Genomic DNA, 14460 nt, shown 5'->3' on the forward strand with positions numbered 1-14460 from the left:
GAAAATTCTGTCTTTATTTCTGTGGAATGCCTGTGTTGCTGTGAAACTGCTGACTGTAATTCTGTTGAACCTCTGTCTGTATTTTTTGTGGATTCTAGATCTGCATTTTTGTTGACTGTTTGCATTTCCATAGAATCTCTGGCTATATTTCTTGGAATCTTTAGGTTTCTGTGAAATTCCTTTTTGGTATTTTCTGTGAAATCTCTGTTTGTACTTTTGTGGAATTTCTACCTGCATTTTGTGAATCACTGATCATGGGATTTCTGACTGTATTTTTCTGCATTCTGAATCTCTGTGAAACTCCTGCGTGTACTCTGGGAATCTCTATTTGTATTTTTGTGGAACTTCTGTATTTCTACACAATCACTGACAATATTTCTGCAGAATCACTAGGTTTCTGTGAAATTTTTACAGTGTCTATATCTGTTTTCAGTGAATCTGACTGTATTTTTGTGGAATCTGTCTCCATAAATCTGTGTGAATTTTGTTTTAGATTTCTCTCTGTTCTTCTGTAGAACCTCTGTCTGTGTTTCAAGAAATCTGTCTGGATTTCTGTGGGATCTCTCTTTGCTCTCTGTAATCTCTGTGTTTCTGCAAAATCTCTATTTCTGTGTCATTTCTGTGGGATCACCGTATTGTTGTGGAATTTCAGTGGAATCTTTAGTTTTCATTTCTATGGCATCCCTGTATTGCTGTGAAACTGCAGTCTGCAGTTCTGTTGAACCTTTGCCTGTATTTTAGTGGAATTTCTTTGTTACTGTTAATTCCTAACTGTATTTTAGTAGAATATGTGCTTCTTTGGAATGTCTCTCCGCATTTACTGAGGAATCTGTATTCCTCTGAAATCTTCCAATTTTTTGGTGAAATCTCTCGACGTATATCTGTGTAAACTCTCTTTATTTGTTAGATTTACATCTGTCCTTCTGTGGGATCACTATTTCTGTAGGACCTCTCAGTATTTTTGTGGAATCTATCTTGGTATTAGAGGAATCTCTCTGTATTCCTGCAGAATACCATTTCTGTGGAATCTCTTTGTATTTTGGTGGAATCTCTATTTCTGTAGGATCTGTGTATTTCTATGAAATCTAAATCTAATTCTGTGAAATTTCTTCTATTTCTGTGACACATTCTCCTCCTTGGAATATTCCTCACTTCTGCGATTTCTCCCAATATTTCTGCCTGTAGTTCTTCTGTATTTCTGGATCTCTCTGTAGTTCTTTGGCATCGATCTGCATTTCTGTGAAATCCATTTCTATTTCTCTGAAATCCCTCTCCATTGTGGATCTCTATTTCTGTGGGATCTCTCTATTTCTGCCAAACCTCTCTGTATTTCTGTGGGAATCTCTCTCTCTATTGCTGTGGGATCTCTCTGTATCTCTATTGGAATCTCTCTCACTCTCTCTACTGCTGCGGGATCTCTGTATTTCTATGGGAATCTCTCTCTCTTGCTGTGAGATCTCTCTGTATTTCTGTGGGAATCTCTCTCTCTCTCTCTCTATTGCTGTGGGATCTCTGTATTTCTATGGGAATCTCTCTCTCTCTCTCTCTATTGCTGTGGGATCTCTCTGTATTTCTATGGGAATCTCTCTCTCTCTATTGCTGTGGGATCTCTGTATTTCTATGGGAATCTCTCTCTCTCTCTATTGCTGTGGGATCTCTGTATTTCTATGGGAATCTCTCTCTCTCTCTCTCTATTGCTGTGGGATCTCTCTGTATTTCTATGGGAATCTCGCTCTCTCTCCCTCTATTGCTGTGGGATCTCACCATTTCTGTGTAACAGTCTTTCTGTAGCTTCCCTGAGTATTTCTGTGGAATCTCTCTGCACACTTCTGTCCCTGGCGTTTGCACATTCTGTTGAAGTCTCTGTGGAACCCCTCCTTGTCTGTATTTGTATTTTATCAGTGTGACCCCACCCCTCTCCCGGTCTGTGTGTGTGAGCCCTGCTCTGTGGGATCTTGCCTTGCCTCTCGCTGTCGGATCTGGATCGGGCCAAGCCCGAGGTGTGCAGTCCGGCTCCCAGAGTCCAGGACGGGTTGTGCTGGCTGCTCGGAGTCAGTCTGAGGCTCTTGTTTACCAGCGAGCTCGGAGCCTGAGTCAGAGAGACGGCGGGCGGACCTAAAGCCACCGAGAAAGAGAGAGACATACACACATACACAGAGAGAGAGAGAGAGAGAAAGAAAAAGCAGCGGAAACCCCTTCGAGCATTGCTCCCGGAGACCAGCGAGCACCACCCCCCCGGGGAGGGAGTGCAGTGGGAGCCACGGCCGGTGCAGAGAGCTCCCATCCCGGGGAGTGAAGGCGAACCCCGCGCCTCTCCTCATTTCTTGTTTCATTCCCCCCTCTCTCTCTTTTTTTTCTCTCTCTTCCCCTCTCTCCTATTCTCTCTCCCTTGTCCTGGAAAAATCCCAACGCGCCACGCTTTGCCTTTTTTTCCCCCTCCTTTCTCCCTCCCCCACCTTTCTGTCTCTCTCTCTCTATTTTTCTTTTCCTTCCTCAGGCTCCAAACAAACAAACAGAGGAGGGAGGGAGGAAAGCAGAGAGAGGAGGGAGGGAGGGAGAGGGGGGCGGGGGGGGGGGGGGGTAAAGAGAGAAAATCTTGTTTTTTTAAGAACAATTCCTGAGAGGAAGTAAAACATCCCTCTGAATTGTTGGGAGTTAGAAAAAAATCCCACACCAATCTGTGTGGATATTTTTTCCTCTGGTTTCTTCTTAAAATACATTTTTTTTCTCCCATTGTTTCCCTTTTATTTTGTCTCTGTCTTTTTAAAGAAATGGACACTGAGGATGGGGAGTTTCAGGACAGCTGTGTTCGTTAAATTTCACAGTGAATCACAGACAAGGTTGAAACAGGACTCAAGAAAAAACAGACAGGGAGACACTGTAACAAGAAAAGAGGAAGAGAACATTTTCCATTTGCAACAGTAACTTTTTTTTCCCCCTGCATCCTCTCTTAGTGAGAATTTGGAAGTCCTCACTCCCACCTTTTCTAAAAAAAAAATCCTCTTCGATCCTTTCTTCCCCCCCCCCCCAAAAAAAAAATCTCTGGTTAAAAAAGTCACCATCGATTCCAGAGAATTTTTGTTTTTTTTTCCCACCCCTCCCCGAAGAAAAAGGAACTCCTCTGGTTTGGTTTGTTGGGGCTGAGGATTTGATTTAATTTTTTTTGTTGCAGTTTGTTTGTTGTGTGTGTTTTTTTTGTGGCATACTCGGAATGTTCTGTTGGGTTCCCCAAATGGGCACGAACTGTAGAACAAAGACCGTCACCTTGTGTTGGGGTTTGCTGATTGTCTGCACCTCTCTGACTCTGGGACAGATAGATGCGGAAAGTAAGTATGACTTTCGTTAAGACTTTTGATTTCTCTACCTGTGACAAAATAAAATCCTCAATCTTCAAGCTTTCTGTATATATATATATATATATATATATGTATGTGTGTGTGTGTATATGTATAGAGAGAGAATAAATGTTTCAAAAATGCATTTTAAAAACTTTCGTAAAGGTAAACCCTTTCTTGTAACTTTGCAGGCTGTTTTTTCTTTGTAAGTTATTCAGAAATGCCCTAATGATTAGTGAATAATTGCTCAGATCTATGATTATTTCTTTTTACTTTCATTGTTTTAGTTTCAAGTCTCGATTATATTTTCATAGGTGTGCGTTTTAGCTGTACCTGTAACCCTGCCAGAGAGTTATGGCAAACTTCCCCCCCCCCCCCCCCCGTGTGTTGTAACTTGATTTGTTTAAAGGAGAGATCGTGTGCCTTCGAGCAGTTGTTTCAGAAGTTCAGCAGAATATGTTGTTTGGGGTTTGCGGCATTCGGGGGCATTTGTTGCACTTCCTGGCCTGTTGAGAGGGTGGGCTTCTTGGTGATGTGTAGCCCACCTGTTTTCCCTTTTGAGGTGAGGAGCAGGCAGCAAAGGGTATGAGAGTGCCTCTGAAAACGAATTGTTTGAAAAGTCTGCAGAACCTGCGAATTATCATGGCGCACATTTCATAGATTACAGTTGTGATTGCTCCTCTGTTTTGCCTTGGGAGAATTGTAGGGTCACGGTTATTCCCAATCTGAACTCTCCCCCCCCCCCCCCCGGATGTTGACCCCCGCCCCCTTGGAAGGATTTCTATTGGAAGGCTGCTGTAACTTCCTAATCATCAGCTCCTCTGCATCTCCCCCACCCAAAACCCCATATTTGTTTGTAGACTCTCTGCTTATTTGCATTTCCTCCATGTTTATCTCTCCTAATTTCTTTTATCAGTTTCTTTTAATCTACTATCTTTTCGTTTGTTGTCTGTTCCTGCGACTTTGATTTGTGTTTATGTTTGCAATTTTTTAGTGTTGACTTCATTTTCTCTTGAGTCTGGTTTTATTCCCTTTTATCTGTTTATGTCGTTGTTTAACAGGTCTGTCTTTGTCTCTGTTTATGTTCTTTCCTTTCTGTATTTCCTCTCTTCCCTTATCTCATTTCAATTGTTGTGTCTTTTCTTCCCACTCTATCAGAATCTTGGCTGCAGCCTGTTATTGTTTTCCTGTTGTGTTGTCTGTTCCTTTTTTTCCATCTATCCTGTTTGCTCCTCATCTTATTTTTTGCCTCGCTTTCAGAGTTCTGATCTAGTTTCAAGGAGTTTTCTCATCGTATTCTAACTGAGTCTGGTTACCTGAGATTTTCTCTGAATTTCGTTTTGTTACTGTTTACCCCCCCCCCCCCATTAGTTTCTGTTTATTGATATCTTTTTTGCTGCATTTTAAATCAAGTCTGCTTGCTGCTTTATCTGTTTGTTTTGTTGTCCTTTGTTGTGCTAAGGTTTCAGTTTCTGTGTTCGCATTTGATCTTATTTTCTGGATTTCAGTTTTGATTGGCACATTATCATTTCTGCTGATCATGATTTTTCTCATCTTACATTCTTACTCATGAAGTTTGGTGTTCCCCGTCTGTGTACCTATTGATGGATTGTTTTCTAGCTTGAATGAGTTTCCTCTTCCCCCCCCCTTTATCATTTCTGTTCAGAAATTAATTTTCTTTACTCACCCTGTTTTGTATTTTCTGTGAAATCTTGTCTGTACTTTGTTTAATCTCTGTGTTTGACGATTATATGATTTTTTTTCTAGTCCATCTTTCTGCTCTTTAATCACCTTTGTTTACTCCTGTTACTGCTGGTTTAAGTTATTGATGTTTTGTTTAATCTTCTTTGATTTCTTTTTCCAACTTAACTTTGAGAAATTCTACATTTTGAAATCATGTTCTCATTCTTGACCTGGCACTTTTCTCCCTCTCCTCCTCACATTTCCTCTTTTTCTCTCTGTCTCACATTTTCTCTCATTTTCATGTTCTTTCTCTCCTCTCACTTTTCCACACCCCTCCCCTCTTTCTGTCTGTCACAGGTTTACTCTCTCATGAGAACATGAGAACCAGGAGCAGGAACAGGCAATTCAGATCCTCAAACCTCTCCTGTCTTGGCCTCAACTTCACTTTCCTGCCCGTATGACAATACTCATTAGCCTGTAACGAGTTAAAAATCTGCCTTATTTTCTCCTTTAAATTTATTCAGTGTCTTGGCATTCTCTTTTTTTTTCTCGAGTTTCCATTTTCTCTCTCTCTGTCTTGCATGCTTCCACTTTTTTTTTCACATTCTCCCCTTTGTGTTTCCCCTTTCCCTCTCCCTCTTTCATCTTTACCCTACTCCACCCTGTGTTGTCTTTCTCTTTTCCCTCTCTCTCTCGCGCTCTTCCTCTCTCACCTTTTCCCTTCTCTTCCCCCCCCCCACGTCTTTCCTCTACTCTGTCTCTCTCCCTCTCCCTGCTTTCCCCTCCTCCCTTCACTCATCTTTCTCCTTTTCCCCCCCCCCTCCAGTTATCTTTCCCTCTCTCCCTCCCTCTCTTTCTCTCTGCTTCCCCTTCTTCTTCCTCTGCCCCTCTCCCTCTCGTCTTTTCCCCTTGTCCCTCCCTCTCGTCTTTTCCCCTTGTCCCTCCCTCTCGTCTTTTCCCCTTGTCCCTCCCTCTCGTCTTTTCCCCTTGTCCCTCCCTCTCGTCTTTTCCCCTTGTCCCCTCCCTCTCGTCTTTTCCCCTTGTCCCTCCCTCTCGTCTTTTCCCCTTGTCCCTCCCTCTCGTCTTTTCCCCTTGTCCCTCCCTCTCGTCTTTTCCCCTTGTCCCTCCCTCTCGTCTTTTCCCCTTGTCCCTCCCTCTCGTCTTTTCCCCTTGTCCCTCCCTCTCGTCTTTTCCCCTTGTCCCTCCCTCTCGTCTTTTCCCCTTGTCCCTCCCTCTCGTCTTTTCCCCTTGTCCCTCCCTCTCGTCTTTTCCCCTTGTCCCTCCCTCTCGTCTTTTCCCCTTGTCCCTCCCTCTCGTCTTTTCCCCTTGTCCCTCCCTCTCGTCTTTTCCCCTTGTCCCTCCCTCTCGTCTTTTCCCCTTGTCCCTCCCTCTCGTCTTTTCCCCTTGTCCCTCCCTCTCGTCTTTTCCCCTTGTCCCTCCCTCTCGTCTTTTCCCCTTGTCCCTCCCTCTCGTCTTTTCCCCTTGTCCCTCCCTCTCGTCTTTTCCCCTTGTCCCTCCCTCTCGTCTTTTCCCCTTGTCCCTCCCTCTCGTCTTTTCCCCTTGTCCCTCCCTCTCGTCTTTTCCCCTTGTCCCTCCCTCTCGTCTTTTCCCCTTGTCCCTCCCTCTCGTCTTTTCCCCTTGTCCCTCCCTCTCGTCTTTTCCCCTTGTCCCTCCCTCTCGTCTTTTCCCCTTGTCCCTCCCTCTCGTCTTTTCCCCTTGTCCCTCCCTCTCGTCTTTTCCCCTTGTCCCTCCCTCTCGTCTTTTCCCCTTGTCCCTCCCTCTCGTCTTTTCCCCTTGTCCCTCCCTCTCGTCTTTTCCCCTTGTCCCTCCCTCTCGTCTTTTCCCCTTGTCCCTCCCTCTCGTCTTTTCCCCTTGTCCCTCCCTCTCGTCTTTTCCCCTTGTCCCTCCCTCTCGTCTTTTCCCCTTGTCCCTCCCTCTCGTCTTTTCCCCTTGTCCCTCCCTCTCGTCTTTTCCCCTTGTCCTCCCTCTCGTCTTTTCCCCTTGTCCCTCCCTCTCGTCTTTTTCCCCTTGTCCCTCCCTCTCGTCTTTTCCCCTTGTCCCTCCCTCTCGTCTTTTCCCCTTGTCCCTCCCTCTCGTCTTTTCCCCTTGTCCCTCCCTCTCGTCTTTTCCCCTTGTCCCTCCCTCTCGTCTTTTCCCCTTGTCCCTCCCTCTCGTCTTTTCCCCTTGTCCCTCCCTCTCGTCTTTTCCCCTTGTCCCTCCCTCTCGTCTTTCCCCTCCCCCCCCCCCCCCCCCCCCCCCCCCCCCCCCCCCCCCCCCCCCCCCCCCCCCCCCCCCCCCCCCCCCCCCCCCCCCCCCCCCCCCCCCCCCCCCCCCCCCCCCCCCCCCCCCCCCCCCCCCTCCCCCCCCCCCCCTCCCCCCCCCCCCCTCCCCCCCCCCCCCCCCCCCCCCCTGTCCCTCCCTCTCGTCTTTTCCCCTTGTCCCTCCCTCTCGTCTTTTCCCCTTGTCCCTCCCTCTCGTCTTTTCCCCTTGTCCCTCCCTCTCGTCTTTTCCCCTTGTCCCTCCCTCTCGTCTTTTCCCCTTGTCCCTCCCTCTCGTCTTTTCCCCTTGTCCCTCCCTCTCGTCTTTTCCCCTTGTCCCTCCCTCTCGTCTTTTCCCCTTGTCCCTCCCTCTCGTCTTTTCCCCTTGTCCCTCCCTCTCGTCTTTTCCCCTTGTCCCTCCCTCTCGTCTTTTCCCCTTGTCCCTCCCTCTCGTCTTTTCCCCTTGTCCCTCCCTCTCGTCTTTTCCCCTTGTCCCTCCCTCTCGTCTTTTCCCCTTGTCCCTCCCTCTCGTCTTTTCCCCTTGTCCCTCCCTCTCGTCTTTTCCCCTTGTCCCTCCCTCTCGTCTTTCCCCTTGTCCCCTCCCTCTCGTCTTTTCCCCCTTGTCCCTCCCTCTCGTCTTTTCCCCTTGTCCCTCCCTCTCGTCTTTTCCCCTTGTCCCTCCCTCTCGTCTTTTCCCCTTGTCCCTCCCTCTCGTCTTTTCCCCTTGTCCCTCCCTCTCGTCTTTTCCCCTTGTCCCTCCCTCTCGTCTTTTCCCCTTGTCCCTCCCTCTCGTCTTTTCCCCTTGTCCCTCCCTCTCGTCTTTTCCCCTTGTCCCTCCCTCTCGTCTTTTCCCCTTGTCCCTCCCTCTCGTCTTTTCCCCTTGTCCCTCCCTCTCGTCTTTTCCCCTTGTCCCTCCTCTCGTCTTTTCCCCTTGTCCCTCCCTCTCGTCTTTTCCCCTTGTCCCTCCCTCTCGTCTTTTCCCCTTGTCCCTCCCTCTCGTCTTTTCCCCTTGTCCCTCCCTCTCGTCTTTTCCCCTTGTCCCTCCCTCTCGTCTTTTCCCCTTGTCCCTCCCTCTCGTCTTTTCCCCTTGTCCCTCCCTCTCGTCTTTTCCCCTTGTCCCTCCCTCTCGTCTTTTCCCCTTGTCCCTCCCTCTCGTCTTTTCCCTTGTCCCTCCCTCTCGTCTTTTCCCCTTGTCCCTCCCTCTCGTCTTTTCCCCTTGTCCCTCCCTCTCGTCTTTTCCCCTTGTCCCTCCCTCTCGTCTTTTCCCCTTGTCCCTCCCTCTCGTCTTTTCCCCTTGTCCCTCCCTCTCGTCTTTTCCCCTTGTCCCTCCCTCTCGTCTTTTCCCCTTGTCCCTCCCTCTCGTCTTTTCCCCTTGTCCCTCCCTCTCGTCTTTTCCCCTTGTCCCTCCCTCTCGTCTTTTCCCCTTGTCCCTCCCTCTCGTCTTTTCCCCTTGTCCCTCCCTCTCGTCTTTTCCCCTTGTCCCTCCCTCTCGTCTTTTCCCCTTGTCCCTCCCTCTCGTCTTTTCCCCTTGTCCCTCCCTCTCGTCTTTTCCCCTTGTCCCTCCCTCTCGTCTTTTCCCCTTGTCCCTCCCTCTCGTCTTTTCCCTTGTCCCTCCCTCTCGTCTTTTCCCCTTGTCCCTCCCTCTCGTCTTTTCCCCTTGTCCCTCCCTCTCGTCTTTTCCCCTTGTCCCTCCCTCTCGTCTTTTCCCCTTGTCCCTCCCTCTCGTCTTTTCCCCTTGTCCCTCCCTCTCGTCTTTTCCCCTTGTCCCTCCCTCTCGTCTTTTCCCCTTGTCCCTCCCTCTCGTCTTTTCCCCTTGTCCCTCCCTCTCGTCTTTTCCCCTTGTCCCTCCCTCTCGTCTTTTCCCCTTGTCCCTCCCTCTCGTCTTTTCCCCTTGTCCCTCCCTCTCGTCTTTTCCCCTTGTCCCTCCCTCTCGTCTTTTCCCCTTGTCCCTCCCTCTCGTCTTTTCCCCTTGTCCCTCCCTCTCGTCTTTTCCCCTTGTCCCTCCCTCTCGTCTTTTCCCCTTGTCCCTCCCTCTCGTCTTTTCCCCTTGTCCCTCCCTCTCGTCTTTTCCCCTTGTCCCTCCCTCTCGTCTTTTCCCCTTGTCCCTCCCTCTCGTCTTTTCCCCTTGTCCCTCCCTCTCGTCTTTTCCCCTTGTCCCTCCCTCTCGTCTTTTCCCCTTGTCCCTCCCTCTCGTCTTTTCCCCTGTCCTCCCTCTCGTCTTTTCCCCTTGTCCCTCCCTCTCGTCTTTTCCCCTTGTCCCTCCCTCTCGTCTTTTCCCCTTGTCCCTCCCTCTCGTCTTTTCCCCTTGTCCCTCCCTCTCGTCTTTTCCCCTTGTCCCTCCCTCTCGTCTTTTCCCCTTGTCCCTCCCTCTCGTCTTTTCCCCTTGTCCCTCCCTCTCGTCTTTTCCCCTTGTCCCTCCCTCTCGTCTTTTCCCCTTGTCCCTCCCTCTCGTCTTTTCCCCTTGTCCCTCCCTCTCGTCTTTTCCCCTTGTCCCTCCCTCTCGTCTTTTCCCCTTGTCCCCTCCCTCTCGTCTTTTCCCCTTGTCCCTCCCTCTCGTCTTTTCCCCTTGTCCCTCCCTCTCGTCTTTTCCCCTTGTCCCTCCCTCTCGTCTTTTCCCCTTGTCCCTCCCTCTCGTCTTTTCCCCTTGTCCCTCCCTCTCGTCTTTTCCCCTTGTCCCTCCCTCTCGTCTTTTCCCCTTGTCCCTCCCTCTCGTCTTTTCCCCTTGTCCCTCCCTCTCGTCTTTTCCCTTGTCCCTCCCTCTCGTCTTTTCCCCTTGTCCCTCCCTCTCGTCTTTTCCCCTTGTCCCTCCCTCTCGTCTTTTCCCCTTGTCCCTCCCTCTCGTCTTTTCCCCTTGTCCCTCCCTCTCGTCTTTTCCCCTTGTCCCTCCCTCTCGTCTTTTCCCCTTGTCCCTCCCCTCGTCTTTTCCCCTTGTCCCTCCCTCTCGTCTTTTCCCCTTGTCCCTCCCTCTCGTCTTTTCCCCTTGTCCCTCCCCCTCTCGTCTTTTCCCCTTGTCCCCTCCCTCTCGTCTTTTCCCCTTGTCCCTCCCTCTCGTCTTTTCCCCTTGTCCCTCCCTCTCGTCTTTTCCCCTTGTCCCTCCCTCTCGTCTTTTCCCCTTGTCCCTCCCTCTCGTCTTTTCCCCTTGTCCCTCCCTCTCGTCTTTTCCCCTTGTCCCTCCCTCTCGTCTTTTCCCCTTGTCCCTCCCTCTCGTCTTTTCCCCTTGTCCCTCCCTCTCGTCTTTTCCCCTTGTCCCTTCCTCTCGTCTTTTCCCCTTGTCCCTCCCTCTCGTCTTTTCCCCTTGTCCCTCCCTCTCGTCTTTTCCCTTGTCCCTCCCTCTCGTCTTTTCCCCTTGTCCCTCCCTCTCGTCTTTTCCCCTTGTCCCTCCCTCTCGTCTTTTCCCCTTGTCCCTCCCTCTCGTCTTTTCCCCTTGTCCCTCCCTCTCGTCTTTTCCCCTTGTCCCTCCCTCTCGTCTTTTCCCCTTGTCCCTCCCTCTCGTTTTCCCCTTGTCCCTCCCTCTCGTCTTTTCCCCTTGTCCCTCCCTCTCGTCTTTTCCCCTTGTCCCTCCCTCTCTTCCTCTCCCTAGTTTCCCCTCCCCCTCACTCATCTTTCTCCTTCCCATCCCCATCTTTCCCTTCCCCTTCTTCCTCTGCCCCTCTCCTTCCTGCCCTCCCTCTCGTCTTTCCCCTTCTCTCGCTCTCTCGTCTTTCCTCTTCTCTCGCTCTCTCGTCTTTCCTCTTCTCTCTCTCTCTTCCTCTCCCTGCTTTCCCCTCCCTCTCACTCATCTTTCTCCTCCCCCCCCCCCCCATCTTTTCCTTTCTCCGTCCCTCTCTCTCTGCTTCCCCTTCTCCTTCTTCCTCTGTACCTTTTCCCCCCCCCACCTCTTCCCCCCCCCCACCTCTTTCCCCCCCCCCCACCTCTTCCCCCCCCCCACCTCTTCCCCCACCCCCCACCTCTTCCCCCCCCCCCACCTCTTCCCCCCCCCCCACCTCTTCCCCCCCCCCACCTCTCCCCCCCCCACCTCTTCCCCCCCCCACCTCTTCCCCCCCCCCCCCCCACCTCTTCCCCCCCCCCCCCACCCTTCCCCCCCCCCCCCCACCCTTCCCCCCCCCCCACCTCTCCCCCCCCCCACCTCTTCCCCCCCCCACCACTTCCCCCCCCCACCTCTCCCCCCCCACCTCTTCCCCCCCCCACCTCTTCCCCCCCCACCTCTTCCCCCCCCACCTCTTCCCCCCCCCACCTCTCCCCCCCCCCACACTCCCCCCCCCCACCACTTCCCCCCCCCCCCTCTTCCCCCCCCCACCACTCCCCCCCCCACCCTTCCCCCCCCCCCCACCTCTTCCCCCCCCCCCACCACCCCCCCCCCCCCACCACTCCCCCCCCCCCCAACCCCCCCCCCCCCCACCACCCCCCCCCCCACCCCCCCCCCCCCCCACCACCCCCCCCCCCACCTCTTCCCCCCCCCACCTCCCCCCCCCCACCACTCCCCCCCCCACCCTTCCCCCCCCACCCTCCCCCCCCCACCACTTCCCCCCCCCACCACCCCCCCCCCACCTCCCCCCCCCCACCTCTTCCCCCCCCCACCTCTCCCCCCCCCACCCTTCCCCCCCCCACCACTTCCCCCCCCCCACCTCTTCCCCCCCCACCACTCCCCCCCCCCACCTCTTCCCCCCCCCCACCACTCCCCCCCCCACCTCACCCCCCCCCACCTCTTCCCCCCCCACCACTCCCCCCCCCACCTCTCCCCCCCCCACCCTTCCCCCCCCCACCTCTCCCCCCCCCCACCACTTCCCCCCCTCTCTCTCTCCCCCCTCCCCCCTCACCCCCCACCCCTCCCCCCCTCCCCCCCTCCCCCCCTCACTCACTCCCCCCCACCCCCCCTCTCTCACACCCCCCCTCCCCCCCACACACTCACCCCCCCACCCCACCCTCTCACTCCCCCCCTCCCCCCCACACACACACCCCCCCTCCCCCCCTCTCTCACCCCCCTCTCCCCCCCTCTCTCTCACCCCCTCTCCCCCCTCTCTCTCACCCCCTCTCCCCCCCTCTCTCTCTTCCCCTCTCCCCCCCTCTCTCTCTTCCCCACTCCCCCCCCTCTCTCTTCCCCCCTCCCCCCTCTCTCTCTCCCCCCCTCCCCCCTCTCTCTCTTCCCCCCTTCCCCCCTCTCTCTCTTCCCCCCTTCCCCCCCTCTCTCTCTTCCCCCCTTCCCCCCCTCTCTCTCTCCCCCCTTCCCCCCCTCTCTCTCTTCCCCCTTCCCCCCCTCTCTCTCTTCCCCCTTCCCCCCCTCTCTCTCTTCCCCCCTTCCCCCCCTCTCTCTCTTCCCCCCTTCCCCCCCTCTCTCTTCCCTCCCCCCCTCTCTTCCCCCCCCCTCTCTCTCTTCCCCCCCCCTCCTCTCTCTTCCCCCCCTCTCACACTTCCCCCCCCCTCTCTCTCTTCCCCCCCCTCTCTCTCTTCCCCCCCCCTCTCTCTCTTCCCCCCCCTCTCTCTCTTCCCCCCCCTCTCTCTCTCTTCCCCCCCCTCTCTCTCTCTCCCCCCCCTCACTCACTCTTCCCCCCCCCTCTCTCTCTTCCCCCCCCCTCTCTCTCTTCCCCCCCCTCTCTCTTCTTCCCCCCCCCCTCTCTCTCTTCCCCCCCACTCTCTCTCTCCCCCCCCTCTCTCTCTCTCCCCCCCCTCTCTCTCCTTCCCCCCCCTCTCTCACTTCCCCCCCTCTCTCTCTCTTCCCCCCCCTCTCTCCTCTTCCCCCCCCCTCTCTCTCTTCCCCCCCCCTCTCTCTCTTCCCCCCCCCTCTCTCTCTCTTCCCCCCCCTCTCTCTCTCTTCCCCCCCCCCTCTCTCTCTTCCCCCCCCTCTCTCTCTCTCCCCCCACTCTCTCTCTCCCCCCCCTCTCCTCTCTTCCCCCCCCTCTCTCTCTCTTCCCCCCCCTCTCTCTCTCTTCCCCCCCCTCTCTCTCTCTTCCCCCCCTCTCTCTCTCTTCCCCCCCTCTCTCTCTCTTCCCCCCCCTCTCTCTCTTCCCCCCCTCTCCTCTCCCCCCCTCTCTCTCTTCCCCCCCCTCTCTCTCTCTTCCCCCCCTCTCTCCTCTTCCCCCCCCTCTCTCTCTCTTCCCCCCCCTCTCTCTCTCTTCCCCCCCCTCTCTCTCTCTTCCCCCCCCTCTCTCTCTCTTCCCCCCCCTCTCTCTCTCTTCCCCCCCCTCTCTCTCTCTTCCCCCCCCTCTCTCTCTCTTCCCCCCCCCTCTCTCTCTTCCCCCCCCTCTCTCTCTCTTCCCCCCCCTCCTCTCTCTTCCCCCCCTCTCTCCTCTTCCCCCCCTCTCTCTCTCTTTCCCCCCCTCTCTCTTCCTCTCTCCTCCCCCCCTCTCTCTCTCTTCCCCCCCCTCTCTCTCTTCCCCCCCTCTCTCTCTCTTCCCCCCCTCTCTCTCTCTTCCCCCCCCTCTCTCTCTCTTCCCCCCCCTCTCTCTCTCTTCCCCCCCTCTCTCTCTCTTCCCCCCCCTCTCTCTCTCTTCCCCCCCCTCTCTCTCTCTTCCCCCCCTCTCTCTCTCTTCCCCCCCTCTCTCTCTCTTCCCCCCCTCTCTCTCTCCCCCCCTCTCTCTCTTCCCCCCCCTCTCTCTCTCTTCCCCCCCTCTCTCTCTCTTCCCCCCCTCTCTCTCTCTTCCCCCCCTCTCTCTCCTCCCCCCCCCTCTCTCTCTTCCCCCCCTCTCTCTCTCTTCCCCCCCCTCTCTCTCTCTTCCCCCCCTCTCTCTCTCTTTCCCCCCCCTCTCTCTCTCTTCCCCCCCCTCTCTCTCTCTTCCCCCCCCTCTCTCTCTCTTCCCCCCCCTCTCTCTCTCTTCCCCCCCTCTCTCTCTCTTCCCCCCCTCTCTCTCTCTTCCCCCCCCTCTCTCTCTCTTCCCCCCCCTCTCTCTCTCTTCCCCCCCCTCTCTCTCTCTTCCCCCCCCTCTCTCTCTCTTCCCCCCCCTCTCTCTCTCTTCCCCCCCCTCTCTCTCTCTTCCCCCCCATCTCTCTCTCTCTTCCCCCCCCATCTCTCTCTCTCTTCCCCCCCCATCTCTCTCTCTCTTCCCCCCCCATCTCTCTCTCTCTCTCCCCCCCCATCTCTCTCTCTCTTCCCCCCCCATCTCTCTCTCTCTTCCCCCCCCCTCCTCTCTCTCTTCCCCCCCCCTCTCTCTCTGTCTCTCTCTCTCACTCTGTCATCTTTCCCTTTCTTC

General features: G+C 54.5%; 1 protein-coding gene across 1 annotated transcript in view; it reads left to right on the forward strand.

The window, feature by feature from the left end:
* The first annotated feature begins 2585 nt into the window (after positions 1 to 2585).
* igf1ra (insulin-like growth factor 1a receptor) overlaps positions 2586 to 14460 on the forward strand; it is a 234291-nt gene continuing 222416 nt past the window's right edge. Inside the window, 1 exon segment of the mRNA XM_072552911.1 lies at positions 2586 to 3326. Coding sequence (XP_072409012.1) covers positions 3212 to 3326 — 115 coding nt within the window. The 5' untranslated portion in view covers positions 2586 to 3211.

Source organism: Chiloscyllium punctatum, chromosome 33 (assembly GCF_047496795.1).
Source record: "Chiloscyllium punctatum isolate Juve2018m chromosome 33, sChiPun1.3, whole genome shotgun sequence".
NCBI lineage: Eukaryota > Metazoa > Chordata > Chondrichthyes > Orectolobiformes > Hemiscylliidae > Chiloscyllium > Chiloscyllium punctatum.